Raw genomic sequence first — 25,575 nt, 5'->3', positions numbered from 1 at the left:
GCCAAAGTATCCATTTGTGTGAAAGGGAAAAGAAAAAGTAATATTACAGGCCCACTTCTCTAATTATAATCAATGATATTATAAATCAACAACAAATAGTTACTGAAAAGGTAATTACTTATATATTTGGAAACACTGTTTTAAATTACCTTTTGTATAATAGGCAAGTCCTAGCTAAAATGTGATATTACCTAGAGAGTAAAAGGAAACATTTCATAACAAAGAGTATAGGACACAGATAAAGCCATATTCAAAGGAAAAATGTATAGCTTTAAATGCTTTCAATGTATTAGGAATATTAAAACAAAAGTAAAGAAATACTAAAAATAAACAAAGTTTACCTATTCAACTTAAGAAATTAGAAAAAATAGCAAAGTGCAGAAGAAAACTATTCTGGCAGCAACGAATGCAGTAAGGGGGGGACTAATTCTGTAGCAACGTGACCACGGCCTAAATACAGAAGCAGCAGGATCAGAAGGAAGAGCAGGACTGAGAAACTGTTCTGGAAGTGGAATGATCTTGGCATGGAAGTAGACAAAGAAAGTGGGTGGAGTCAAACATGAGTAAGAGCTTGAGACTGGGTAACTAAGTGAAAGTGATACGATTCATAAGACAGAAAACAGAGAAGGGAGAATGAGAAGAAAGACAAGAAGTTCAATTTTGAGTATATGGAGTTGGAGGTGTCTATGATGGGCAAGGCACTGTATGAGGCACTGTACCCATCCTAAACCTGAATACGCCCTGCTTACCCCAGACTCCTGTGTTACCAGTTCAGGGCTGTGGTTGGCATATCAAGGGGACAAACAAGCAAAAAAAAGTATGTGCTTAATACAGGCTGATCCTAGAAATGTCTGGGCCACTCTGTGGAGTGAGAGACAAGTCCCCACTCCTCTCCTGGGAGATTGGGAAAGGAGAGTGGGGTGCAGAGAGAAACAAGCAAGGTTGGCATTTCCTCAGTCGGACCTCATTATTTAACTCAAAGGCAAAAACAAATGAGTTCCTCAAGAGACCTGTCTCTAAAGTAATTAAACACAACCTCACAGTTATAGTTCAATGACTTAAATTCGACTTTAGCACTTCAGCTCAATTTGTGTTATTTTTGCCCTCCTCTCCCCACCCCTGCCACACGGGACAGCAGCAACATATCCCTGAGAAGTCTAGATCCAGGGAGTGAACACAATCGCACATCAGGATCTCTTCACATTCAGAAAAATCTTTCAAACAAATTGGTTAACAAACTTTCTGGATTCCATCCAAGTCCATCTTCCTGCCTAGCTTCTAATAAAAGCAGTATGTCCATGATAATATTTGCTTGGGTTAAAAAAAAAAGCATCCTCAAGTACAATACTCAGACAGAGAGCATCCTGGGAAGTACTGTCCTCCAGCCTGTGCCTAGGCTTAGGCCAGCTTGATTTTCTTTTTCATGTAGAAGAATAGCTTCAGGCAAAATATACTTGTTCAATCCTCTACCACTGATTTGTGCCATGTTAACTTAGTCCTTGGTGAGAAGGCTGAAACTGTGAATGAAATGGGAACTTTGAATACTGGCAGCTGATTTCAATTAAAGGCTTTTTGTGCTCTGTTGGAGACTGTGCAACAAAGGACTGAGAGGCTAAGCCAGTATTCTAGCTTTCCAGGGATGCTCAGTCTGGAGACCTCAACTTGGTCCGCTGGCCATGAACTTGTATCTGAGAATGCAAAAAAGGATTCTCCCAAGTTCAAGCCGTGGACGTTCAGATAACTATTTTTTTGTGCCTGCCACTTTTCAATCAAAATGAATAGAACATCACACTATTTACAATTGAAACCTTCAAAGTTTTACTCTGAGTTATCATTAGTGGTAACAGTGGCCTGATCTCACATCCAAATGAGCCCAGTTCATGCTCAAGGAAAATAAAGGCACAACATCCAAAGTAGTACCAAGAGCCACTGACCTATCACTAGGGAAAACTGGTATTCCTGAGCCCAGAATTAAGTAGCCTGACTTGTAAGAAATTGTCAAAATAGCTCTGACTGGTGTGGCTCTGTGGATTCGCTGCTGGCCTGTGAACCAGTGGGTTGCAGGTTCAATTCCCAGTCTAGGGCATGTGTCTGGGTTGCAGCAAGATCCCCAGTAGGGAGTGCATGAGAGACAACCACACATTAATGTTTCTCTCCTTCTTTCTTACCCCCTTTTGCTTTCTAAAAATAAATAAATAAAATCTGTAAAAAAAGAAGAAAGAAAGAAAATCCTTAAAAAAGAAATTGTCAAAATATATCTGGGTAGATGTTCTTTTTTCTTCCTTTTTTTTTTAAATACAGCTCTTCAGTAAATCAGTCCTCATTTCTCCTAGCTGGTGATGCTCATTAGCAGTCCAAATCAAATGATAGCAAAATGGCCTGATTCTTCAACTTTTTTAAGCTGCTCCTGTCTCTGTAAAGTTAGTCGAAGTACCAATTTGGAAATGCAGACAGAGTTTGCTTTCCCCTCTGTGTACTAGAATTATTATTTTTTTGTATGGTACTGATGTTTTTGTCTCTTTGCTTTAGCTTAAAATGAGCATTATTAATAATTTTCCAGAGAATGGTGGTCTTTGGTAATAGACTTTCAGATCTGGAGGCGTGAAGCATTCCATCTGCAGAATTTTACACGGTTTAGAAAAGGTCCAAATATCTGAAAGACACTCTGCACAAAGCAGTTTCACCTGGTGTCATTTACTGGAGAATTAGCTGCCATCCTGGGAATCTCTATGAGTCTCTGTGCTTCCTTTGATGGAATCTTACATATAAAAGTGATGCATTGCTGATACCTTCTTCATCAGCATCACTTATGAACAAGACTCATTAACACTGTTAGCCATGTGTCATCTTACTCATCACTGAACACCTTCACACTGTCCTGAACAAGACTTGAGACCTTTGACTTTAGTTCCCTGATACCAGAATGTGCTCCAAAGGCCTGCAACAACCCTATCACCTGAGAGCTTACAGGAAATGCAGACTCTCAGGCCCCACCCGCACCTACTGCTATGGACTGAATTGGGTCACCCCCAAATTCATACATGGAAGCCCTCACCCCCAATATGACTAGATTTAGTGACAAGGCCTAATAGGAAGTAATTAAAGTTAAATGAGGTTGTAAGGGTGGAGCTCTGACTCTACCATTAGCGTCCTGATAAGAAGAAGAGAGCTGGTGCTCTCTCTCCACATGTACAAAGAAGAGGTCATGTGAGTAAATAGCAAAAAGGTGGCCATCTGCAAGCAAGGAAGAGAGCTTTACTCGTCATCAAATCAGCCAGCACTTTGATCTTGGACTTCCCAGCCTCCAGAACTGGAAAGAAATAAATGTCTGTTGTTTAAGCCACCCAGCCTATGGTATTTTGTCATGGCAGCCCAAACTGGTAAGAATGCCTACTAAATCAGATTCTTCATTCTTATAAGATCACTGGGTGATTAGTATGTTAATATGTGGAATATTTGCCAAAATATGAGCTGGTTTAAGAAAACCAACAAGGGATAGTGCAGTACCCGAGGGCTAAGATTAGTGGGGAACAGTCACTGCCCCATACCCAGAAGGTCAAGGAGAGGGCGTAATGACCAGACCCCAAAGACAGTAGCTGTTTAAAGAAGGCTGCCAATTAGGGGCTGAGGTTTTTGGGAGAGAGACATACACAGGCATGGCAGGGAGGGAGCCTGAGGAATGAATACCCTGTCTCATTTCCCTCCCTCCTTCCAGTATCCTGCCAGTGCTTCCCTCAGGCCAAAACCAACTCAGAGGACAAGAGAACATAGCTGATGCCATCCACACCCAGTCCACTTTGGTGAGCATCCAGGATCCCAGGGTAGTGTGGAGCACAAGGCGGGCAGACATAGAGAAACAAATGGAAAAGGCCACACAGTTCAAAAGATCCAGGGTGGGGCAGCAAAAACAATTGTGAGGTTGTTTCACCCAGGGTTAGGACAAGGGAGAGGCAAACAAGGCCCCTAGGATGCAAAATTTAAGCAGGCGCTTACTTTCAGGATCAGGCAAATGCTCAGAACTTGCATGACCAGGAGACAAGACGACTCGTGGGTTATGGGCAATAGAATCAAGAAATTACCATTTAATATGTAAGCATAAAAAGAACATTTTGTTAAAACATTTTAAAATATCTCTTTGGACATTTCCCCCAAGGACCAGGCAGACAATGGTGTGCTACTCATCCATGAAATGTCAGGAGGCTAGTGCACTCAGTGGTCTGGCATTGTTAGTGAGTACTGGGTTTTGCTTATTTTACGTGGGTGTGTCATTGAGTCCAACTGCACATTTTTTTCACATCTTAATATTTCTGAACTAAAGATGTGTCTTAACATTAGTGCTGTCAGGAGTACAGTTAGCAGCACTTTTTTTTCTTAGAAGTACATAAAGGAATGGGTGGCATCTCTTGTTTAATGGAATTGAGTGTAAGCACTTTGAGGCTGTATCCAGCTTTACAACCTTTCACATCTACCACAATATTAGTCATGTCATAATGGTCACAGTATATCCTCAACCAGGATTTTGTGAATGAATGAATGAATGAATGAATGAATGAGTCTACCTGTCCTAGTTGATATTTCCTTGTAGAACTTTCATAGTGTGATGTCAGGAGAACTATCAGCTCATGTACAAGAGCTGTTTAAACTGTCATCATGAGAGTAAAAAAGCCTGAACATTGCATTTGCCATGAGCACTCACTTAACTCTCATTATTTAATTTTCTGCAGAACTGATGGCAATTCTCTTCTCACACTGTGCACTTTCCATAGTCTTTGTGATGAGTTGAAAAGCTGTGTTACAGCAAACTTTACCCCACCCTTTTCCCTTCCCCTTTCCCATGTGTGCTCTAAGACAGCTTCTTCAAGGGCATTTTCTTTCATTCTCCCTCACACCCCAGAGTTTAACCCTTTGAGTCTGAAGTCAAGTGCAATTTTTGATGTCATTCCAGCATTAACCATGAATTCTTTTACTTTTTAAAAACTGTTTTAATTTATTTTATATTTTTAAGCCTGCAGCATTTATTATCCCCAGACAGTCTCCCACGCAATAACTAATCCAGTCCAACCTGGCTCAGCTTCTGAAATCAGAGGAGATGGGATGCATTCACAGGGTGGTATGGCTGTAGATCTTTTACTTTTTAAAGTTTAAGCATTTAACTTCATTTTTACATAGTCCTACATATAAGCATATACCTCAGCCCCATCGTTAGTAGCAGCTGGTTTGGCCCAAGAAAAACATTACTGGTATTTTTCTAGTGATTTACTTTAATCCCTCTCAGCAAGAAATTAAAATTATTTTCTTCTCTTTTGATGAGTCATGCAGTAGCAGCTTCCTAGCTTACCCATTATGTCTTCCTGCCCCCTCGCCTGTAAAATTAAGGTAGTTACTCATTGTTAGTGAAGGTGAAGATAATTAGAACTGATATTTCTAATAACTTTCTTCTGTGAGTAGGAAGGAATACTTTTATTAAAAAAGTAAATATATGTATATCACAAATCTGGTTATTAATTATTAATAACACTTCATTGGTCTTATAAAGTGTTAATCACCCCAAAGGAGAATATGATTTTTCTTGTTAGTTTGTAGTGATTATGGATTATAATCTACTTTCAATTATAGGCTTAAATAATGGTTTTAAAACCACTATTTATCCCAAAGCTATTTTAACTTCAATATTAGTGCTTTATTAGTGTTGGTGAAATAATCTTCTTTAGCTATTTTTTTCATGTTTTAGGTCCACCTTGTTAATGGTTCTGTACCAACTGGTGATGGATAACCAAAAGCAGCAGATTTACTATGCCAAATTATTACAGAATCCAGTTGCAAGTGTTTTTTAAAGGCTGGCTAACTTAAAGAAATGAGTTATAAGTCTTTCTTTTTATTCTTAATTACAATAAATTCACAGTGATCCTTCAGTTTGGGCCCTGTTCACAGCCTCTGCCTGCTTCAGGTGATACATAAACATTACCCAGTACGCATGCCAGCACTCCGCACACCCGCAGTGTGGGTAGCAGCGACAGTTAAATCCTGTCTCCAGCTGCCTTTTCACCCCCTCCTTCCTGTCTTCTAATACTTCTCTCAATACTTTGGTGCCCTTTTGTTCTCACCTTTCCGTTCTCAGGAAGGAGTCTGATCCAGTCACTTGTACCTTGTGTGACTACAAACCCAAATATAATATTAGCTCTCTCAAGTCCTTCCCTTTATGTTTTAATCTGCAAAGGGAAATAAAGAGCTCGATCCCATGCTAAGGAAGTTCAAACATCAGAAGTTAGAAAAGGTCCTGATTTGGGGAGATAGGCTTCTCAAAACATCTTCTAGACTACCTGCCCTACTAATAGGTAAAGCCAACTGGGAAATGAGAGCTTAGAATCAACCATCGGACTTGTACCTTTCACATAAGTTGTGCTATAGGTAAACATCCACTCCATTTTGCAAGGCTTCATTGTTCTTCTTAGCATTAGGCTGATTATGTAACTTTTCTCCTGGATCATTGCATAGAGGAAGTTTATGGTCCCAAAAATATATATGTCATATTATCCCCTTCATTGTCAAAGTCCACCTTTGATTTCTGCACATGGATTCTCATGGGGAAGATATACTCCTTGCAACAAGAGAACACATTTCCATCGAGGTTCCTTCCCACTGAAGCCTGAGTACATCGAAGAGCAATGTGGAGACTTGCTCTGAGATGGCAACTTCAGACCCACAGTGCACACCAGCCACTGCCACTTTAGGAAAGGCCTTCTGTGGGAGTATGCAGCCAGCCTGTCCCTGTCCTTTGGTTCTGTTTTGGGCTTGTAATGATGTAAAGCATAGGTAAGATTTATTTCTTCCATCAGTTCAATGCCAAATAGGGTCACTGGACCAAAACAAATTTCCAAAGTCAAAATACTAAGTCCTCAGTTCTATATCCTCTCTGTGTTAAACAACTTTTTTTATGAATACCACAAAGTTTCTTAATGTGACCACTGCTCTAACATGCAACAGTCAAAACCACATTATTATGACAATCCTCATGTTACTGATGTCTCCATCTTGACTTTTTATTCCTACTGATGTTCGCACCACCTTTTGCTTCCTCCCGAGTCATTATTATGGTGATCTGTGCCTTATCCAGCCAGTTTCTCCTCAATATTTCCAGTTAGTCCAGCCCACATCCCTGTTCATGGAGCAGCTTTAACAACTCCTATGTTCTCTTTCTGACCTGTCATAAGGAAGCAGGGGGAGGGCTTGTGGGACACTGGTATAATGTCCTGGGTCCTCACATTCACTCACCAATCCCTTACTGACACCCAGAGCAACTTCTGGTCCTGCAAGCTCCATTTATGATAAGTGCTCTACATGGTATAGCATTGTTTCTAAATCTTTTGTACCATGTTTTTACTGACATTTTTCTATGTTTAGATATGCTTGGGTACACAAATACTTACTGTTTGTGTTACAGTTGCCTACAGTGGTCAGTACAATATCATGCTATACAAGTTTGTAGTCTAGGAACAATAAGCTGTACCATGTAGCCTAGATGTGTAACAGGCTATACCAGCTAGGTGTGTGTAAGTGTGCCCTACGATGTCTGCACAAGAATGAAATTGCCTAACAATGTATTCCTCAGAATGTATCCCTGTCACTAAACAACTCGTGACTGTAACCACACTAGTTTCCAGCTTCTGGGTTTATCACTTCTTGCTGAGACCCCTGACAGTTTGGGATTTATTCTCAACCACTTTTGGTTTTACACCAACATATAAAGCAGACTCCTACAACCACTTTGTGTTCAGCAATAAAATGCCTCTCTTTCTTTTCATATAATATCTTCGGTTTGACATTGAATGACACCCCACCTAGTAACACACTAGAATTTAAACAAGCTAATCCAGTTAAAAGGATAGTTTTTCTGGGGATGTGCACTTGCCTCTGATAGCTCCTTAACTGCCCGGGCAGAGCATCCCGAGCACAGGATTAGGGAAGAAAGGCCAGATGCCTCGATAAGCTGTTCCAGCTGTCTTCCCACCCAAGGGTGTCAGTGTGCTTGCAGTTCAGGCCGAAGAATTTAGTCTGCATATTCAGTCTCAGTCCAGCTTCTAATCAACTCCTGTCGCCTGACATTAGTTTACATCTTGGTGGAACTAAGCACTCTAAACTCAGAGTAAGTTTTGCCAGACCTAAAGAACAGGATGTATATCTTCACTTGTGTCTGTGACATGTACTTGTTTATTGGTGTTTATTCTTAAGAGAACATAATGTTTCAGTGTAGTTACATGTTTCCAAATGTACTTCTAAGTTGTCAGACATTGTACATGCTTGCCCCCATGGCTCCTCATCATCACATCTGGAGCACACCTACTTCTCAGTCTTTACACGGTAGGTAAGCCTCCAGTGGAGCCAGAATCACCAGGAAAGCAGACTTTAAGATCAGGTGAGAAAGGGTAAAACATAATCTTATGCTAGAGATGTTCACAGTTAAATCTTTATTCAGAGGCCTAAGTAGCAAAGACAAGACACGAACAACCCCCACATGAGAATAGTAGCTACTGCTTCTGACCACTTTCTAGGTGAGGTCCCGTGCTGAGCCCCTTACATGCTCACAACAACCCGATGAAATAGTCACTATTCACCTTTTGTTTCATGAGAAAGGAAACTGAGACATAGCTTCTTGCTTATGGTCACACAGGTAAATTGTGGGACCAGCTAGTCAGGATGTCTAACTCCTAGTTACTATGCTATATGCTTCTTGTTAGCTGTTACTTAGTATTTTCAGTAACTGTCAGCAAAGAGTTAAAGAAAGTTTGATCAGCCTTGGCAGTGATCCATGGAACCTAATCCACATCTGTAATCTCTGAGAGAAAAACAAATGCCATGTGGGCAGCCCCAGGACACCAACAGAATGTCACATGAACCCACAGATCCAGCCATTTTCAATTTGGTATTCTGACATGCCCAGGGCTGAGAAGGTGTGACCTAGTAGAGCACCTAGGAGAACAACAGATCCACAGGGGAGACCCGGAAGGGCAGCTCTTCCCTCAGCAGCATCCCCAGACTGTATCTTACTCTTCTATGGGAGTTTGCAGTCGTATCTCATGCTTTATGCATCCAAATGGTACAGCCTCCCTTTCTCCCTTTACCTCATTGGCAGATATGTTGACGTCACTCCCTAAATTCAAAATCAGAGCTGCCTTTGAGTACACATTAACCTTTATGCTCTAAAACTCCAGACTTCTAATAAAAATGTAAATGCATCTACCTCACTGCTACCACGAGGGACTTGTTATCACAATGCCTCTGATATGATCTATCATCCTTTGCTTGAAAGCATCCATGAACTGGGCCCTGTAGCTGTTTCTGATACTGAGCCCACACTGACTGCGGTTGAATAACTCTCATGTGGCACTGTCCCTTGCAGTGCATGTTAATCCAGACTGAAATTTATCTCCATCTACTGCCACCCAGAAAACGTCCAGCTCCCTCAAAGATAATGGCAAATTACTTTGCTAAGCATCTTTTCTACTAGCCTCTTTGTAGCCCTTCTTAAATAAGGTGTCCAAACTCCTCAAATACTGAGCATGACACACTTTTCTCCAGCTTCTATGAATATTTCCAGTCCACTGATCTTGGCCTTGAAACACCCATTGTCCCTCCATTATTCCTTGGACTTTACTGTTTGGTCCCAACCTTCACTTTAGACAAGCAAATGACCAAAACTCTGAAAGGAGGGTGAGGGGAGGTTCTTTTCTTGAGCATATGAGCATGTAAAGAGCTGTGACCTTGCTTTGCTCACAATGGAAGTGCTCAGACCCTGCTGGCCTTCAGTCCCTCTAACAGGAAAATTCTCACACAGACCTTTCTTCCTCCCATCAGATGGTTAATGGCAGGGATAAACCACTCAGCTGTCCTGAGTAGAAACTCAGAACATCTCAGTACTTTCCTCTCCTTCACTCCACAGTCAGCCCACCATGCATTACCACCACCACCCTCCACACACACATCTTCCAGATCTCTCTCTTCTCCACCACCACTACTCTAAGGGACTCACAGTGGGCACCTCCTACATGAGCTCCATGCCTCCGGTTTCTTACTAGTTCTTACTAGCAAAATGTATGCCCCCAGTGATTTTTCTGGAACAAAAATCTAATCATTTCACCTCCTACTGTCCAGAGGAAAACAAACAACCAAAATTTTACTAAGCATAACATTCGAGGTCCTTCATCATTTGGCCTCAAATTATTTTCTGATCTCACCCAAAGCAACTCCACCCACTTCAACATGCATAATCCTTGCAGTCTAGCCACTCAGACCTATTTACCTTGTCCTGAACCTACTTTGTTCTTTTAAACTTCTCTACCTTTGCTCATGCTGTGCAGCCTGCAGTGCCCTCCACCACCTCCTTTTCACTATCTATTAAACTTGTTCTCACTATTACATCTCTCAGCCCATTGAAAGTAAGGCTGTGGGCTAGGAATGCATGAGGCACTCACCCAGCTGAGTCACTCCTAGTGAGCCCACAGCCATCTCCCCCACTGGGGTCAGTGCCGTGGTTGGATGAGCCTTGTGGTTTTTATAGTTGCAGAAGGCACTCTAGCAAAAACCAACAGAGAACTTTAAGGATTACTCACATGTTCTAAAGGATACTCAGCATGCTTCAGCCACACATAAAAGTGACAGAGAATGAACGTGAACCCAAGAAAGAGAAAGAATGAGAGAGAACAAGAGACAGCAAAAGCGAGGACCTGGGCCTCTGCCTTTAGTAGGGTCCACAGGTGAAATGCCCACGTTTCCATGGGTTCACTCTTCACTGGCTAGTTTAAAGCTTAATGTGATTTAGCCAAATGATTCAAGTTGTCAGTTATCTGGGTTACCCAGGGCTTTCTCAAAGAGGGAACTTTATGAATGAGGGCAGCATAATTCCTTATCTACCTGTTTGCTAGAGGCCGTATAGTATAGTATAGCTATAGCAGGTAATATGTTTATTCAAGATAAATGTCTTTTAAGATGGATGCCTCAGCTATCAAAAGCTTAATGTCCGGCATATACACTATACTCACTTTTCAATGCCCAGTTCCTCTGTGAATTGTACCCAACCTCTCCACAGCCCAATGTGGCTGGGTTCTTTGTTGGTGTATGTACAATGCTTATCTCACCATACTATAGTTTTTGTTTCCATTGTCTGTCTTCCCCATTAGATCTTGTCATTGACCTTTATATTCTAATATCTATCATTTATAGGAAATCTACTCTTGGCTTTAACCTACATTGTATTTACCATTCAATTTAGAATACACTAATTTCTCTCTAATAATAACACCAAGAACAACAAGCCCACATTTCATGAGTGTTTCCTAAGTGGCAGCCAATATTTTATATATACTTATAGTACATGGGAATATATATATACATATAATACAATATACATTACTAACTCATTTTATCCTGATAATAACCCATAATGTACATACATGCTATTTCCATTTATAGTTGAAAAACCTGAGATTTAAAGAGATTAAGTTAGATATGTAGTAAATGATAGAAGTGAGATTGAAACCCACCCAGCCTGGCTGCATGGTCCCAACTCATAACCACTACCCCATGATGAGATAACAATATAAATTAAGGTGAGATTTCCCACTTACTTTAGTTCATTTTCTCATTTCTGCAAAACAAATTTAAAATATTTGAATGATTTTTTGTGTTAGATTAATTTAGGTCACACATAGCTATACTAATGTTTATTCAAATAATATGGGGTGGGGTGGGGTGAAGTACAGATTTTAACACTGTGTGACGTTCTCATGGCTACACAATAGTTCTCAAAGCCCCGTGAATCTTTCAGACTCCTCCATTGCCCTGCTGTGTTTATGTGCTCTACACTCACTCACTCTTCCCTGATTTAAAATGTCATTTTTTCACACTTAGTCATTAAATACAGTTCTCAGAGGAAACGATTTCTCCTCCCTACCACCCAGTGTCTGTTAGCAGGGGCTCAAGAGAACCACAATTTCACCTAATACTATTGGAATTCACACGATGAGACACCTCTAGGAATATTTCACTGCCTTTCAAGAGGTGCTAAGTGATAGGATCAGAATGGATTTTGTTTGCTTTAGTGGGAAAAGTGAGTCTTTTGTTCATCACTTACATATCTTCCCCTCTAAACAAATATCTAACTTTGGAACATGCTTTTTTGGCATGGTTGGAAATGGAAGCATCCTGAGATTTTTAATATGTCCAATAAAACTCACAGAAGACTGGAGGCATGGTATGAAGGGAGGTGCATTGTGGTGCACAGAGATGTGTTTTGTTTTAAAAATGGACCTGATGCTCCTTGAAAATGAGGAAACAAGTGAGATTTTGGAGGGCACTGGGAATGCACAATGCTCACTCTCATTTCCATTGGAACACCACAGAGGCAGTACTCAACTTGCTTAAAATTAAAAGATACATCAGGAATGCAAAACATCATATCAAATTTTAACCAGGCTTTTTAGTTGCTTTTTAATCCTTTCCTGATTCTTCATTTCTTTCCATTGGAGGAATTTCTTTGTTGTGGGCTGTTCATCCCTAACCCCCTGGTGACCCCGCTCTCAAGGACATGCACCCTCAGCACCCTCGGGGTCCTTGGAGCCGCTCACCCAGCACCTGCACCTAGTCCAAGCAGTAATGCAGTGTTTCCTCCTTTCTCACCTCCCAAAGAGAAGGTGTCCCTTCTCTTTGTTGCTTTTTCTCCTCAGGCCCACCCTCTCCCTCCCTTCCCCTCACTCTACGGACACCTTCCTTTCCTTCTTTGTTCCCCGCTCACCTCCCTAAACCACCTGTAAACTGTAAATAAATTTCTATCTGGGAAGCTTGGTCTCATATAAAAATGATGTTTTCCTGTGAAACTAGAGATCCCTGCTGGGCACTGGCCACTCCCTGTGGCTAAACTATAGGTGTGACTATATATTCAAGAGCTGCCCAGTGCAGAACTGGGCATTAGGAGGGTTCATCTCTGAAATTAGTGAGCAGCGAGTGTGGCAGGGCTCAGCCCTGGCCCCACTAGTTTTAAAAAAATGTGATATGAATAAAAATAATAACATTGACAATAGCTGCTAACATTTGTTGAGAGCTTACTAGGTGCAAGGTCCTATACTAACCACTTTATAAGGATTTTCTAATTTAACCCTCACCACAGGCATGAAAGGTAGGCTCTGTTATTATCCCCATTGTACTAACAAGGAAACAGAGACACAGCGAGTGATGCAGGTCACACACCAGTGAGAGCCTCTTAACAGCTGGATGTCACTACCCTTCAGCAACTATCCAGTGGGCCTAAGTTCTAGGATTCCAGCTAGGACCAGGGTATCAAGCAGAGCACTGGCTTGCCCTTCACAACTGAGTGAAACTGGAAACGTGAACACAGGGTGGAGCGGGGCTATCATAGCCCAGACTGACAATCACAGGTGCCACACAGAAGGAGTTTGGTGTGGGAGCAGAGAACAGGGCTGAAGGTATGCAGCTACCGGTAGCCCCAGTCAGTGAAAACTGAAGTGATGGGGTTCTGAGTTAAGGTATGGCAGCAAGATGGGTGGTCCACAGTGGTGACCAGAAGGAGAAGGGCAGTAGTGGGGAGTGCAGAAAAGGATGTGGGCACCTCAGATATACAAACCATCAGCTAGAGTTTGGTGGGAGGGGGTTCGGTTGATGGGAGAGGAACTGGGAGAGCCCAGCAGTGCCCGAACTCAGACCATATCCAGTTCTGAGGCTCAGAAACAAGGACAGGTCCAATTACCTTCCCTGAAGCACTGTGTCCAGATCAGACCAGATCTTTAAGCAGAAAGGGTAGCTTAAAACTGCTGGAAGGTGCTAGAGGGCCTTGGACATCACCTAAAGAAATCAAACTTCATCTGCTATACCTGTGATCTCACCTGGGGAGCTGCTGTATACATACATGACATCACTAGCTGGGGGTGACATCATGTCTTCCTTCTCATAATCCCTCAAGAACCCATAGTTCATAAATGATCCTAATGCATAAAAGTGAATGGATTCAAGGTTAACCTGAAAAGAATATCACTTTCACGTTGTGACTTGTTTTCTTGAACAGGAGAATAAGAAACACAGATACAACTCGCATGTTTGTTTAGCCCTGGGGATGCTGTGAGAATGTGCCAGGCATGTGATATCAGTTCATATATCACATTGGAGAAAAGGCAGAAAATTGTCCTCAGAGTCCATGGAGAGTTGGTCTGAAGGGATGCAGGGGTGGGGCAGAGAACAACTGTGTTTTGTTGTAAGCCCTCCTACAATGTTCAGATTGTATTTTTTGTTGTATGCGTTTGAATGTGTAAATGCATTAGACTTGACTATCAGATCATCAGTTCTATAGTACATCAAAAGGGAAGGAAACATAGGGACAATATGTTAATGCATTGTCACAGGCAGAAGATCAAGGCAGCCTAACCAGCAGATACAAGAATTTTAAAAAGAAAATATTAGTAGGCAGGGACCATTTAATGTGGGCATAAAGAAGTTCATATATCTCTCAGAAGTCATTATAACACAGCAAGTGTTAGCCTTATACCAGCGCCATACTCACACTCCATTGAAGATTGGAGTATCCCAATCACACACTGTTTAAGGGGCCAGGAGCAAGGGAATACACTTTAGCACAACTTTTATCCAAAGGAGCAAAGACCACAAATGAAAGGAGGCACCGTTCCATTGTGCCTTTCCCCGCCAGCACTTAATTAAACCTGCCAAACTCTATGCCCTGTGAGGGCACAGGTGGTGTCTTTTCGTTCACCCAGCTTCCCTAGGGGAAAATCACCTCCTCAGGGTTTCTTGTCCCTCAGCCACTTGAGATGTTTGTCTGCTCCAGGCCAGGAAGGGCTGCAGGCCTGGCCCCAGGAGAGCCACTGAGCTTCCGTGAAATGGAAGGAGAAAAGTGGCCTGTTCTTGCTCCTTGCTCATCACTCAGAGATGCTCTTCACCAAGTCCCACATAAAACTGAAAGACGTAATCCCCTGCTGTCATTCCTCAGCTCCATCTGCCTGTTGGAATAATTGAAACTTGAAAGGTCTGCTTTGATTGCTGCTGAAGAGGAAAACTTAAATTTTAGTGGAAAAACTTAGTACATACTGCCTCAAACTTTAAATGTTGGGTGTCTTGTGAAATTTGGTTTCTATCCTCTCCAGTTTTCTACACAGAGAATTAGGTAAAGGCTCTGTGCCCAGGTAGACCAGGGCTGTCCAAACTTCCAGTGTCCCTGAGCCACACTGGAAGAAGAGGAGTTGCCTTGGGCCACATATTAAATACACGAACACTCACGAAAACTGATGAGCAAACACAAGGTTTTAAGTTAATTTACTATTTTGTGTTGGGCCGCATTCATAGCCATCCTGTGCTGCATGTGGCCCATGGGCCACGAGTCAGACACCCCTATGACAGAGGCAGCAATAGGAACTTCAGGACCCTTGTTCAGTCACAGCCCACATGGGTGCCAGGCAACTCTGAGGGGTGGGGATCTAGGCTTCTCCAGCTCTAGGGGCTCCAGGGGGCTTCCAGCATCAGCCAGAGAGATCAGACCCACCAGAGGGACTCAGGTGGGCCAGCTGCATGAGAAAGGGGGCAGAGGGACCTCCAGCTCAGTCCCCACTGTTCATCGGGGTCCACCCTTACCCCAAGGTCACTGCCTGGACCTATCTTGGGAGGCTGGGCTTTAATTCCCCCCTCCACTCTCTTTTCCCTATCCCTTCCTTGTATCCTTCCCCTTTCTCATATCCTCTATCCTTCTTTCCTCCCTTCACCTCCTTGTCCTCCCCCATTCCTCTCTCTTCACTACTCTGCCCTCCTCCCCTTCCCTATCCTTGTATTGCCCCTCCCTCCCCTTCTTCTTTTTCTTTTTCTGCCCTTATCCTTTCTTCCCTCACCCCTGTCCTTCCTTCTCTCCCTCCAACTTCAATGACATAGATCAAATAGTTCTGTCTGCTCCAAGAGAATCAAGGCCAGTCAACCTCCAGAGGCCCTTCCCAGTTACCTGAAGGCCAAAAGTTCAGAGTAAAATAAAGAGCTATTCATTTCCCCCTCTGGGTTAGAGAAGGGGTATTCACGCCTGGAGGATACTCATTTTTGAAGAATTGGGTATTTTCACTGGCTGCCTCTCCCTGGTTGCAGCTTTCCTTCCACAGGCTCCTGCCTGCCTGCTGGCTTCTAACCCTGCCTCCCCTTCCCCCACCTAGAGGACAGAACTGCAGGGTGGCCTGTGTTTATAGGGCCTGGTTGAAGGAAAGACTCTACAGCTGGGGACATTGTGGTGCTCACAGGAAAGGCTCTGGTGCAGGCTGCGCCAGCTGCAGTCCTGAGCAGCCCACCCCCAGGGCCGTCCCCAACCTGCCCCCACCCCAGCTCACCATAGGCAGGACTCCCTCTGGAGCAAAGGAAGTTTAAGTTCCAGGGCCCTTGACTTGCTCTTGCCCTTCCAAGAGCATGGGAATAGCCCCACATTGTGTTCCCATGATCTTGTGTTTTTGTAAGTTCTGTAAAAAGAATATATTTTAGCTATAGTTGGGGTCAAGTGCTGTTCGTGTCCACTACAGCTTCCCCTCCAACAGACTTCTCCCCTGGTCACATGACCCTGGAGTGGTTGTGGGCAGATGGGGGACACAACTAAGGGGAAACAGAGTTGGAAATACATTTAGTTTGCTTTTAGTGGGATTAGCCCGTGTGGCCCAGAGTCCCTTCTGTACAGGGGCAAGTGACTGCTGGCCATCCTGGTGCAGAACCGGCTTGCAGGAACAGTGCCTCTGGTTGAACCACAGATGAGCATATCCCATAGCACCTGGCTTCAGAAATCTGCAGGTGGTGGAGGAAAAACAAGGTTTGAAATTCACTGAGCCAGAAGCTAGTCTGGAGAATTCCATCACAAGATGTGCAAAATTCAAAGTGGAGGATTCCGTTCTCATGACACCCCATCAAAACACAGACTCGGGAAGATATTCAGTGGTGTAGCACATACACTGAGAAGTGTCACGCAGAGTTGTGTGAAATGAAGTTGATCAGAAATCTTGTCTTTGCAAGCACTTACCTGTGGCCGTACTGCACGCAGGTGTGTCTGCATGTAAACCAGCGTGCTGTAGTGCCTCCCAGCTATCAATAATTTTGATCAATCTTGCTAGATGGAAGCCTACCTTTGCTTCCTGCTCTAATACAAAATCATTATCATATAAAGAGAGGATCAAAGCATGCAGAAAAACTCACAAATTTATTTTAACTAAAACTTATTTTGGAGGTACATCAGGCAGTTAACTAATTAGAATATTATATGTATTTCCTGAATTTTGAAATATGTTTTACATTTCCCAGATTTTAAAAGTAGGTGAGTTTTGGTGATTTATTTTCTAAAGCCGTTTTTATAAGCAGCCCCCCTCCAAAACAAGTTGTATAAGCGTCAGTTCCCACAGACCTGGACCCTCCCCACCGGCAGCCTCTGTGAGCTCCTGCAGAAAGGACCCGGTTTTTCTCTGTCTTGTGGGGAGCCGGTCCAGCCTGGACCCCCACATGCCCAGAGCAGTTGAGTTGGTGAGTGCAGCAGGCAGCCTTCCCTCCAGGAGCCCTGCTGTGGGGGCTGCAGAGTGTTTTCCTGAGGCTCCTATTCCAGGCCATCAGGCCCTGCTCTCTCTGGGAAAGACAACAGAACGGCTGTTGGGCCCCAGCTCCCCACTGCGTGCAGGCCCAGCTGTGTGCACTTCTCATTTTGCCATAGATCTAATTGAAGTTCTTTTGATTCTGGGAGAGGTAGGATGTCTTTTTTCCATACCTTCCCTCTGCTTTGTATTGTGTTAGGTTCAGGTGATCTGACCCACAAGACTGTCTTGTCTCAACTACAGCAAGACCGTCACCAGTTTTCTGTTTTCCTTAACAGAGTTGGTTTGGACCTGGATGAAGATCCAAAGGAAGAGCCCTCCTCACACCAGGCAAGTCAAAGAAGCCAATACATAGAATATAGAGATACAAGATGTTCTGTTCCATGGAATGTTCCATGCTAGTCCAGCATGTGGCCAAGAGGCTTATTCTAAAGGGAACTACCTCTGCAGATAAAACTAATCAGAGAACTATGGAATCCTTTGGGATTTAAGGATTCACTAATCTCTGCATAACCTTTGGAGTGCTTACACCTCACACACACTTATGCCCTCTGTGTGGCAGCAGGAGGCCTGGAAACTGCATTGTGGGAGCAAGAACAGGACTCTTGAAATCAGGTAGCCTAGGGTTAAATCCCTGCTGAGTAACTTGCTGGCTAACTAATCACAGTGAAATTTTCTCAATGCATGTCTGATGCATGTTGGGCATCCAACAAATGGACCTGTTTCTGAGATATGACTTGTCATTTACCAGGTCCGGGTACACAGAAATATTGAAAATTTGCAAAAGCACAGCAGCTGACTTAGCTAAGCAATAGTTATCTACAGAAAGCTGAAAATCCTTAAGGAAAATCTTTCAGAACAATCTGTTGTTCCCTCCAGGAAGGGAAGTATTTTCTCTAAGCTCTGGACTTGAACCTGATATCAGAGTAGAGCATGTCACTGCGGTTTTTCATTAGTCATTTTTAACTCAGTACTTGAACAGTTGTGTGGAAAAGTTGCACCTTTTGCTGAAATTGCTAGTAGACAGACATGATCAAATAGCATAGTGAGTAATGTCGCTTAAGAATTGTGCATGATCATATCTGAATTTGAAGGAGATCCATCTCTTTTATGTATGATTTTTCCCTGCAGTACCATCAATGTGGTATAGCCAGTTAGTGCTGCTGCTTCCCGGGCTCACATAGACCAAAAGAAGGACCCTGTGCTCTACAGAATGGGCTGGAAAATTACGTTAATGATCCTGGCTCATATATTCTTTAATATTTTGTCACATGTGCTCCAAAGCTAAGCCGGTAATATATTCAGAAACTTTTTTGCCCAGGAAACACAGCTGACTGCAGGCCTGGGCACAGTGGGGTGCTGGCGCACTGGGATTAGGGCCAGCTTGGCGACCCCAGAAGGAGATCAGAGCCATCTCCTTACACTGGTGGCTGTCATGAGCGGGTACTAAGGGCTGGTGGTAGCTCATTTTCACAAAGCATTTTCATCTTATATAGGTCAACTAACCCATTCTTCTACTTTCAAGTAAAGCTTTCATCTAAATTTTACCCTTCTCATGTATTTTTCTCTAAAAGAAAAGAGATAGAGTAAGAAGGTTCTTTATCTTTCTCTAACTGCCTTATATTTTATAATCACATATAATTATTGATATTACCTACTAGCCTAACTCCTTTCTTTTTCAATTTAAATGCATTTTATTTTAGCTCATTCACACTAATGTTAATTCAGTAATAACTCTTACCTGAACACACTCAAACCAGTAGAAAACTTTTTTGTTGTCGTTAGTGAATGAGTTGGTACAACACAGTGCAGTCAAAACTACGCGGTATTTGGCTCTGAGGCAAGTTTTTTACATCTTTGAGTCTCATTCCTTTGTAGTGTAGAAGGTGAATAGTAATAATGTCTACTTCTCCAGGTTTTTGACAATTAAGTGAAATTTTATCTATAAAAGCTACCTAACAATTAAATTAGTTTTGAGGCAGCTTACACCACCACATATAACAAAATAAGAGTAAAATATTTTTAAAGAATTTTAAAATTCAGTAAAAAATTTAATAGGAGCAAAAAGCCAAAATCAAAGGAGAAAAAAAGGAATCATAAATAGTAAGATCATAACTTCCTATAGATTTGCTATCGCTTTCTGATAACCAAAGTGGGGGGGATTAAGAATCAGTAATATACTGAATTATTATCATTAGAGGGCAAACTATACTCTCTCCTCAGGTGATACAAAACTTCACAGGCCACAGTGTTTTAAAAGAAGTTTCTCATTTGGAGCTTGCTGTAGAGGACTGATAAAGAGCTATCTAAATGTTAACTAACATTATAATTTGCATGGTTACTACTGAGCTGCTGCTGCTTAAAAATAACTTTTATTTTAAGAAGCATCCTGAAAGTGCTCTGAATGATGATAATGTTTGGCTACCAGGTAGCTACCTTTCAAAAAGAGGTTTTCTCCACACCTTGGAATAATTCTTGTGTTCAGTGTCAAGACAGAGGAAACGGTGGGTCCTGGCTGTAGGAACAAACCACAGCACCCACGCAGCAGCCACTCCCCCGGACAGTTTTTGTTAGTTTGTTTTGGTACTTTCCAAACCATGTGTCAGTAACCTCTCTGCCCTCATTTTGCCTGACAGTTCATTGTTTGCAATCAGCATCCATTGCTCAGTCTGATGACAGGGCATAAACCCTAATTCTTAGGAGGGCTGTGTGCTTCCACTTGGTTGGCATTTATTAAACTGGGCTTGCATTAACAGGATAATCCTCATCCTGGTCAACCTCTATTTAAAAAAGGCATTATTTTTACTTATCAAAAGCTAAAAGTTTCAGAGATAGCTATGGCAATTATTGATCGTGCACTCTCAAAATCAATAATAAACATATTTTTCAAGAAAAATTTTCTTTATTTATGGAAAGTTTTTTTTAAAAAAGTCTTAAGGAAATATGAACTTGTAGCTGTGACTAACTAGCAACATCACAATTTTTCTTTTTGCCTTGTAACACCTTTAGAGTGTGAATGGTATTGCACTCTTACTTGTATCTGGCCCAGAAGCTTTAGAAACCATGTTCCATACTTGGCTATTAAATTTTAATACACACTCTACATAAATATGCTACTTTGAAAAATTGCAGTTATAAATTCTGTCTCTTAAATTAAAACACACACACACACACACACACACACAAACCTCAGGACCGTCCCCCTTGCCCCACAGGAAGTTTTCCTGGTAATTGGTTCTGAAATGATTCTGTGTCTTTGGGAGCACAGCATTACAGAGAAGGTGACTCACTAGAGCATCATACCTGCTTTTAATCTTTCAATGAAAATTCCTGCTACCCAAGAAGGGCTGCTAATATTACTCCTCTTTTTCCCTTTTGCCATTTTTCCCAATCATCCTAATATGTGTTAGATACCAATATTGTTGTTAACACTGTTCTAAGCACCTTAAATACATTAATTCCTCACTTTCCAAGGTAATCCTGCATGCAGACTATTATCATCCTCATATTTCAAATGTAATTTTGTACATAGTTACATATTTCCCCCTTAAAAGTATATAAAAAATTACCCTACTTCCAGTATCCCATGTTACAAATTGCATATTGTATATAAAAAGATAAAATGATGAACTAATTTATAAGCAGTTAAACTTAGTAGTTAACTTTTGGGGGAGTCAAATGTTATACATGGATTTTTTACTACATAGGGGTTCAGTGTCCCTAAACCCCCACATTTTTCAAGGACCAACTGTACTAATACACTGTTCATCAGAAGCCTTAACTCATAACATAAACAATCAATTAACATGTATTTTGTATGTAATGTGGATTATATACTGTATTCTTAAAATAAATTAAACTAGAGAGAAGAAAATATTATTAAGGATACCATAACAATGAGAAAATATGTTTGTAATATTTACTGAAAACATCTGCATAGGACTTTCAGTAAAGATAGTAGAACAGGTAAATACTGTTCTTGCCTCCTCCCATGACGACATCAAAATTATAACTAAACTACAGAACAACCATCACAGATAAGGACCAGAAATCTAGCTGAACAAAAGTCCTGTGACTAAGGATATAAAGAAGAAGGCAGGTGAAGACTGATAGGAGAGGTGGAGATGAGAACAGGCTGATCCCACACCCATGTGTGGCTGATGAAAATTAATAGGGATATCTCAGCTGCAGGGGTCCCCTCTGCAGAGCAAGGAGTTCAAGCCCCACATCAGGCTTTCCAGCCTAGGGCTCCAGTGCTGGGAGGAGAAGTCCCCATAACTTCTGGCTATAAAAATCATCCAGGATTGTGGCTGCATAAGACAGAGGCTTCTGGAGTCCCAGGCAGTTCCTCCTAAGAGACTATGCATAGATTCACTAAGACTCACTTGCTCTGAGCTCCAGTACTGAGGTAGCAGCTCAAAAGCACTAGGGACATATAGGGAGGAACTGAATTGACTGGCTTTGGGGCCAAGTCTAAAGGGACAGCTGTCTCCCAGACAGAAATGTTGACAGAAGCAATTTTTCCTTTGCTGAGCTCACTGCCCAAAAAGCTGGCAGCAAGGCGATATATGAGATTCCATCAATCTGACTCACACTGTTCTGCCCACCCTGGTGATTCCCTGAGACCTCACTCTACTCAGCTTTTTGGCCCACTCAAGCTGTTTCCACCATGCTTTTCCATATGAAGGGCCTGTCTTGGCTCATACTATAGCATTTCTAAAATCTCTCAAAGGTTTACAAACACCAAATAAGCATCATCTGGCCTCAGCATGCCCAGTACTTCTTGCTAGGTGGCTTCAATCCCAGCACTAGTTCAGCCAACTTCGGATTACACCTTAGTTTCTACCAGGCATCTCCAAGCCCAGCACAAGTAGCAACATTCTGCATACCACTTCGTAACTTATATCAAGTGGCCCCAGGCTAGGCACAGGCAGTAGCTGACCTCAGCCTGCACCAGAACCCCTCCCAAGAGTCCCCAGAATTTACATACCTGGTGGCTATCTTTATACCACACCAGAGCACCATTCAACCACCTCTAAAAACAAGACACCCAAAGGGTAGACTCAGCAGACAATAGAATGATGCTAAAGTAAATCCGGACCCATGGGGTCAGTCCCCCAAGGCCCACAGCAGCTCATATGCTGTGGTCATGGCCAATTCTCATAGTAATCAGGCTGAGGGTCAATCCCACCCACTGATGTGGCAACAGCATTCAAGGCTTAACTACACAGGAGGGTTCACACAGCCTACACAAGTAATACACCTGGAATACCTGACTCAGGTGACAAGGGAGAATGTACCACTGGGCCCCACAGGACACATACTATATAAGGGTATTCTACCAAGAATAAGAGACATAGCAGATACACATAATACATAGAAACAAACACAAGGAGGCATCCAAAATGAGGAGATGTAGAAAGATGTCCCAAATAAAAGAATAGAACAAAACTCTAGAAAAAGAACTAAACAAAATGGAGACAGGCAATCTACTAGATGCAAAGTTCAAGGCACTGGTTAAAAGGATGCTCAGTGAACTTAAGGGAAAAGTAAATGAATTCAATGAGAACTTTAAAAAGAGATAAAAAACATAACAATGAAGATGGAAAACATAAAAAAGAACCAGTCAGAAATGAATAATACACTAGAGGGAATCAACAATAGAGAAAGCAGAGGATCAAATCAGCAATTTGGAAAACAAAGTAACAGAAAACACCCAATCAGAACAGCAAAACAAACAATCCCCCCCTCAAATGAGGATACTTTAAGGAGCCTATGGGATAACATTAAGTATACCAATATTCACATCACAAGGGTAACAGAAGAAGAAAAAGAGAGAGAAAGGAATTGAAAAACTATTTGAAATTATGACAGAAAACTTTCCTAACCTGGTAAAGGAAATAGATATACAAGCCTAGGAAGTTCAGAGAATCTTAAACAAGATGAACTCAAAGACACTCATACCAACACACATCATAATTAAAATACTAAAGGTTAAGATAAAGGGAGAATCTTAAAAGCAGCAAGAGAAAAGCAGTTAGTTACCTACATGGAGGTTCCCATAAGACTGTCAGATGATTTCTCAGCAAAAACTTTGCAGGCCAGAAGGGATTGGCATGAAATATTCAAAATGATGAAAAGCAAGGACCTGCAACCAAGATTACTCAGCCCAGCAAGGCCATAATTTAAAATCAAAGGAGAAATAAAGAGCTTTTCAGACAAGAAAAAGCTAAAAGAGTTTATCAGCACCAAACCATTATTATTATAAGAAATGTTAAAGGGATTCTTTAAGAAGAAAAAAGTATAAAAACTATAATAAAATGGCAATAACTTTCAATAATTACTTTAAATGTAGTTATTTTTGTAGATGGATTAAATGCTCAATCAAAAGATATAAGGTGGCTGAATAGATAAAACAAGACCTGTATCTATGCTGTCTACAAGAGACCTACTTCAGATTTAAAGACACACAGAGACTGAAAGTAAAGAGATGGAAAAAGATATTTTGTGCACATGGAAATGAAAAAAATCTGGGGTAGCAAAACTTATACCAGACAAAATAGACTTTGAAACCAATGCTATGACAGGAGACAAAGAAGGACCCAGCAATTCTAGTTCTTGGTATTTATTCAAAGAAACCCAAAACACTTTGGAAAGACAAGTATATCCCTATGTTCACTGCACTATTATTTACAATATCCAAGATATGGAAGCAACCTAAGTGTCTATTTGGTAAATGAATGGATAAAGAAAGGTGGTACATATATACAATGAAATATTACTCAACCATAAAAAAAGAATAAAATTTGCCATTTGTGACAGCATGGGTGGACCCAGAATGCATTATGCTAAGTGGAATAGGTCAGAAAGAGAATGACAAATAGCATATGATTTCACTTATATGTGGACTATAAAAAATAAAGTAATGAACAAACAAACAGGAAAAAACTCATAAATACAGAGAACAATTTGATGATTGCCAGATGGGAGGAAGATGGAGATCTAGATAAAAAAGGAAGGGATTAAGATGTGTATATTGACCATTATAAAAGTAGTCACAGAAATGTAAAGTACAGCTTAGGGAATTTGGTCAATAATATTATAATAACTATGTATAGTGTCAGATGGGTACTAAACTTATTGAAGTAATAACTTTCTAGGTATGTAAATGTCTAATGAGAATGTCATACACATGAAATGACTATAATATTGCATGTCAACTATAGTTTAAAATATTATGTAAAATAAAAATAAACAATCTGTGTGTAAATGGACCTACACAGTTCAAGCAATATTGTTGAAGGATCAACTGTGTATAGCACGGTGTATTTATCTGAAAATAAAACAATAGTTTCCCCTACAAAACTATTTTCAAAATATATAATGGCTTCCCATGGTAAAATAACTGGTATCACAAATACATCAATACCACCAAACCAACACTATAAGAAATATTACGGGGACAACTTTAATAAGAAGACAAAATAAAAAATATGAATAATACAATGACAATAACTACATACTTATCAATAATCACTTTAAATGTAAGTGGATTAAGTGCTCAAATCAAAAGACACAGGTAGCTGAATGAAGACAAGACCCACACACATGCTGCCTACATGCAACCCACTTCAGATTGAAAAACACAAACAAACTTAAAGTAATTCATGTACTGGATAACAGACAATGAAGAATTATGGTCCTGGAGAGAAAGAAAACAAGTGAGGTGAGCCTATTCTCTTCTGGACCTTCTTGCCTGGAGGCCCTTTCCCAACTTTAGTGAGAGGAGGTAGACAGTCCAAGCAGAGAGCAGCAGGCTCACTGGGTTGGGGAACTAGAGACTGGAGTTTGGGTGTTGCTGAAGTGGCTGGAAATTTTTGCTGCTGTTGTTATCTTGAGAAATTGACTTTAATTCTTTGAACTTTAATTTCATCATTTATAAAATAGGGGTCGTAATAGATATCCT

General features: G+C 41.4%; 1 protein-coding gene across 1 annotated transcript in view; it reads left to right on the top strand.

Moving 5' to 3' along the window:
* The window catches only part of SLC9A9 (solute carrier family 9 member A9), a 528,656-nt gene that overhangs the window by 398,087 nt on the left and 104,994 nt on the right, over positions 1 to 25,575 (top strand). The window contains exon 13 of the mRNA XM_045851938.1: positions 17,888 to 17,939. Within this exon, the coding sequence (XP_045707894.1) occupies positions 17,888 to 17,939 (52 nt within the window). The remainder of the gene's footprint in view (positions 1 to 17,887; positions 17,940 to 25,575) is intronic.

The sequence above is a fragment of the Phyllostomus hastatus genome, unplaced genomic scaffold (assembly GCF_019186645.2).
Source record: "Phyllostomus hastatus isolate PE091 unplaced genomic scaffold, TTU_PhHast_1.1 phas_contig_86, whole genome shotgun sequence".
Classification (NCBI taxonomy): Eukaryota; Metazoa; Chordata; class Mammalia; order Chiroptera; family Phyllostomidae; genus Phyllostomus; species Phyllostomus hastatus.
The sequence above is the reverse complement of the archived record's forward strand: the minus strand, read 5'-3'. Positions and strand labels throughout refer to the sequence as shown.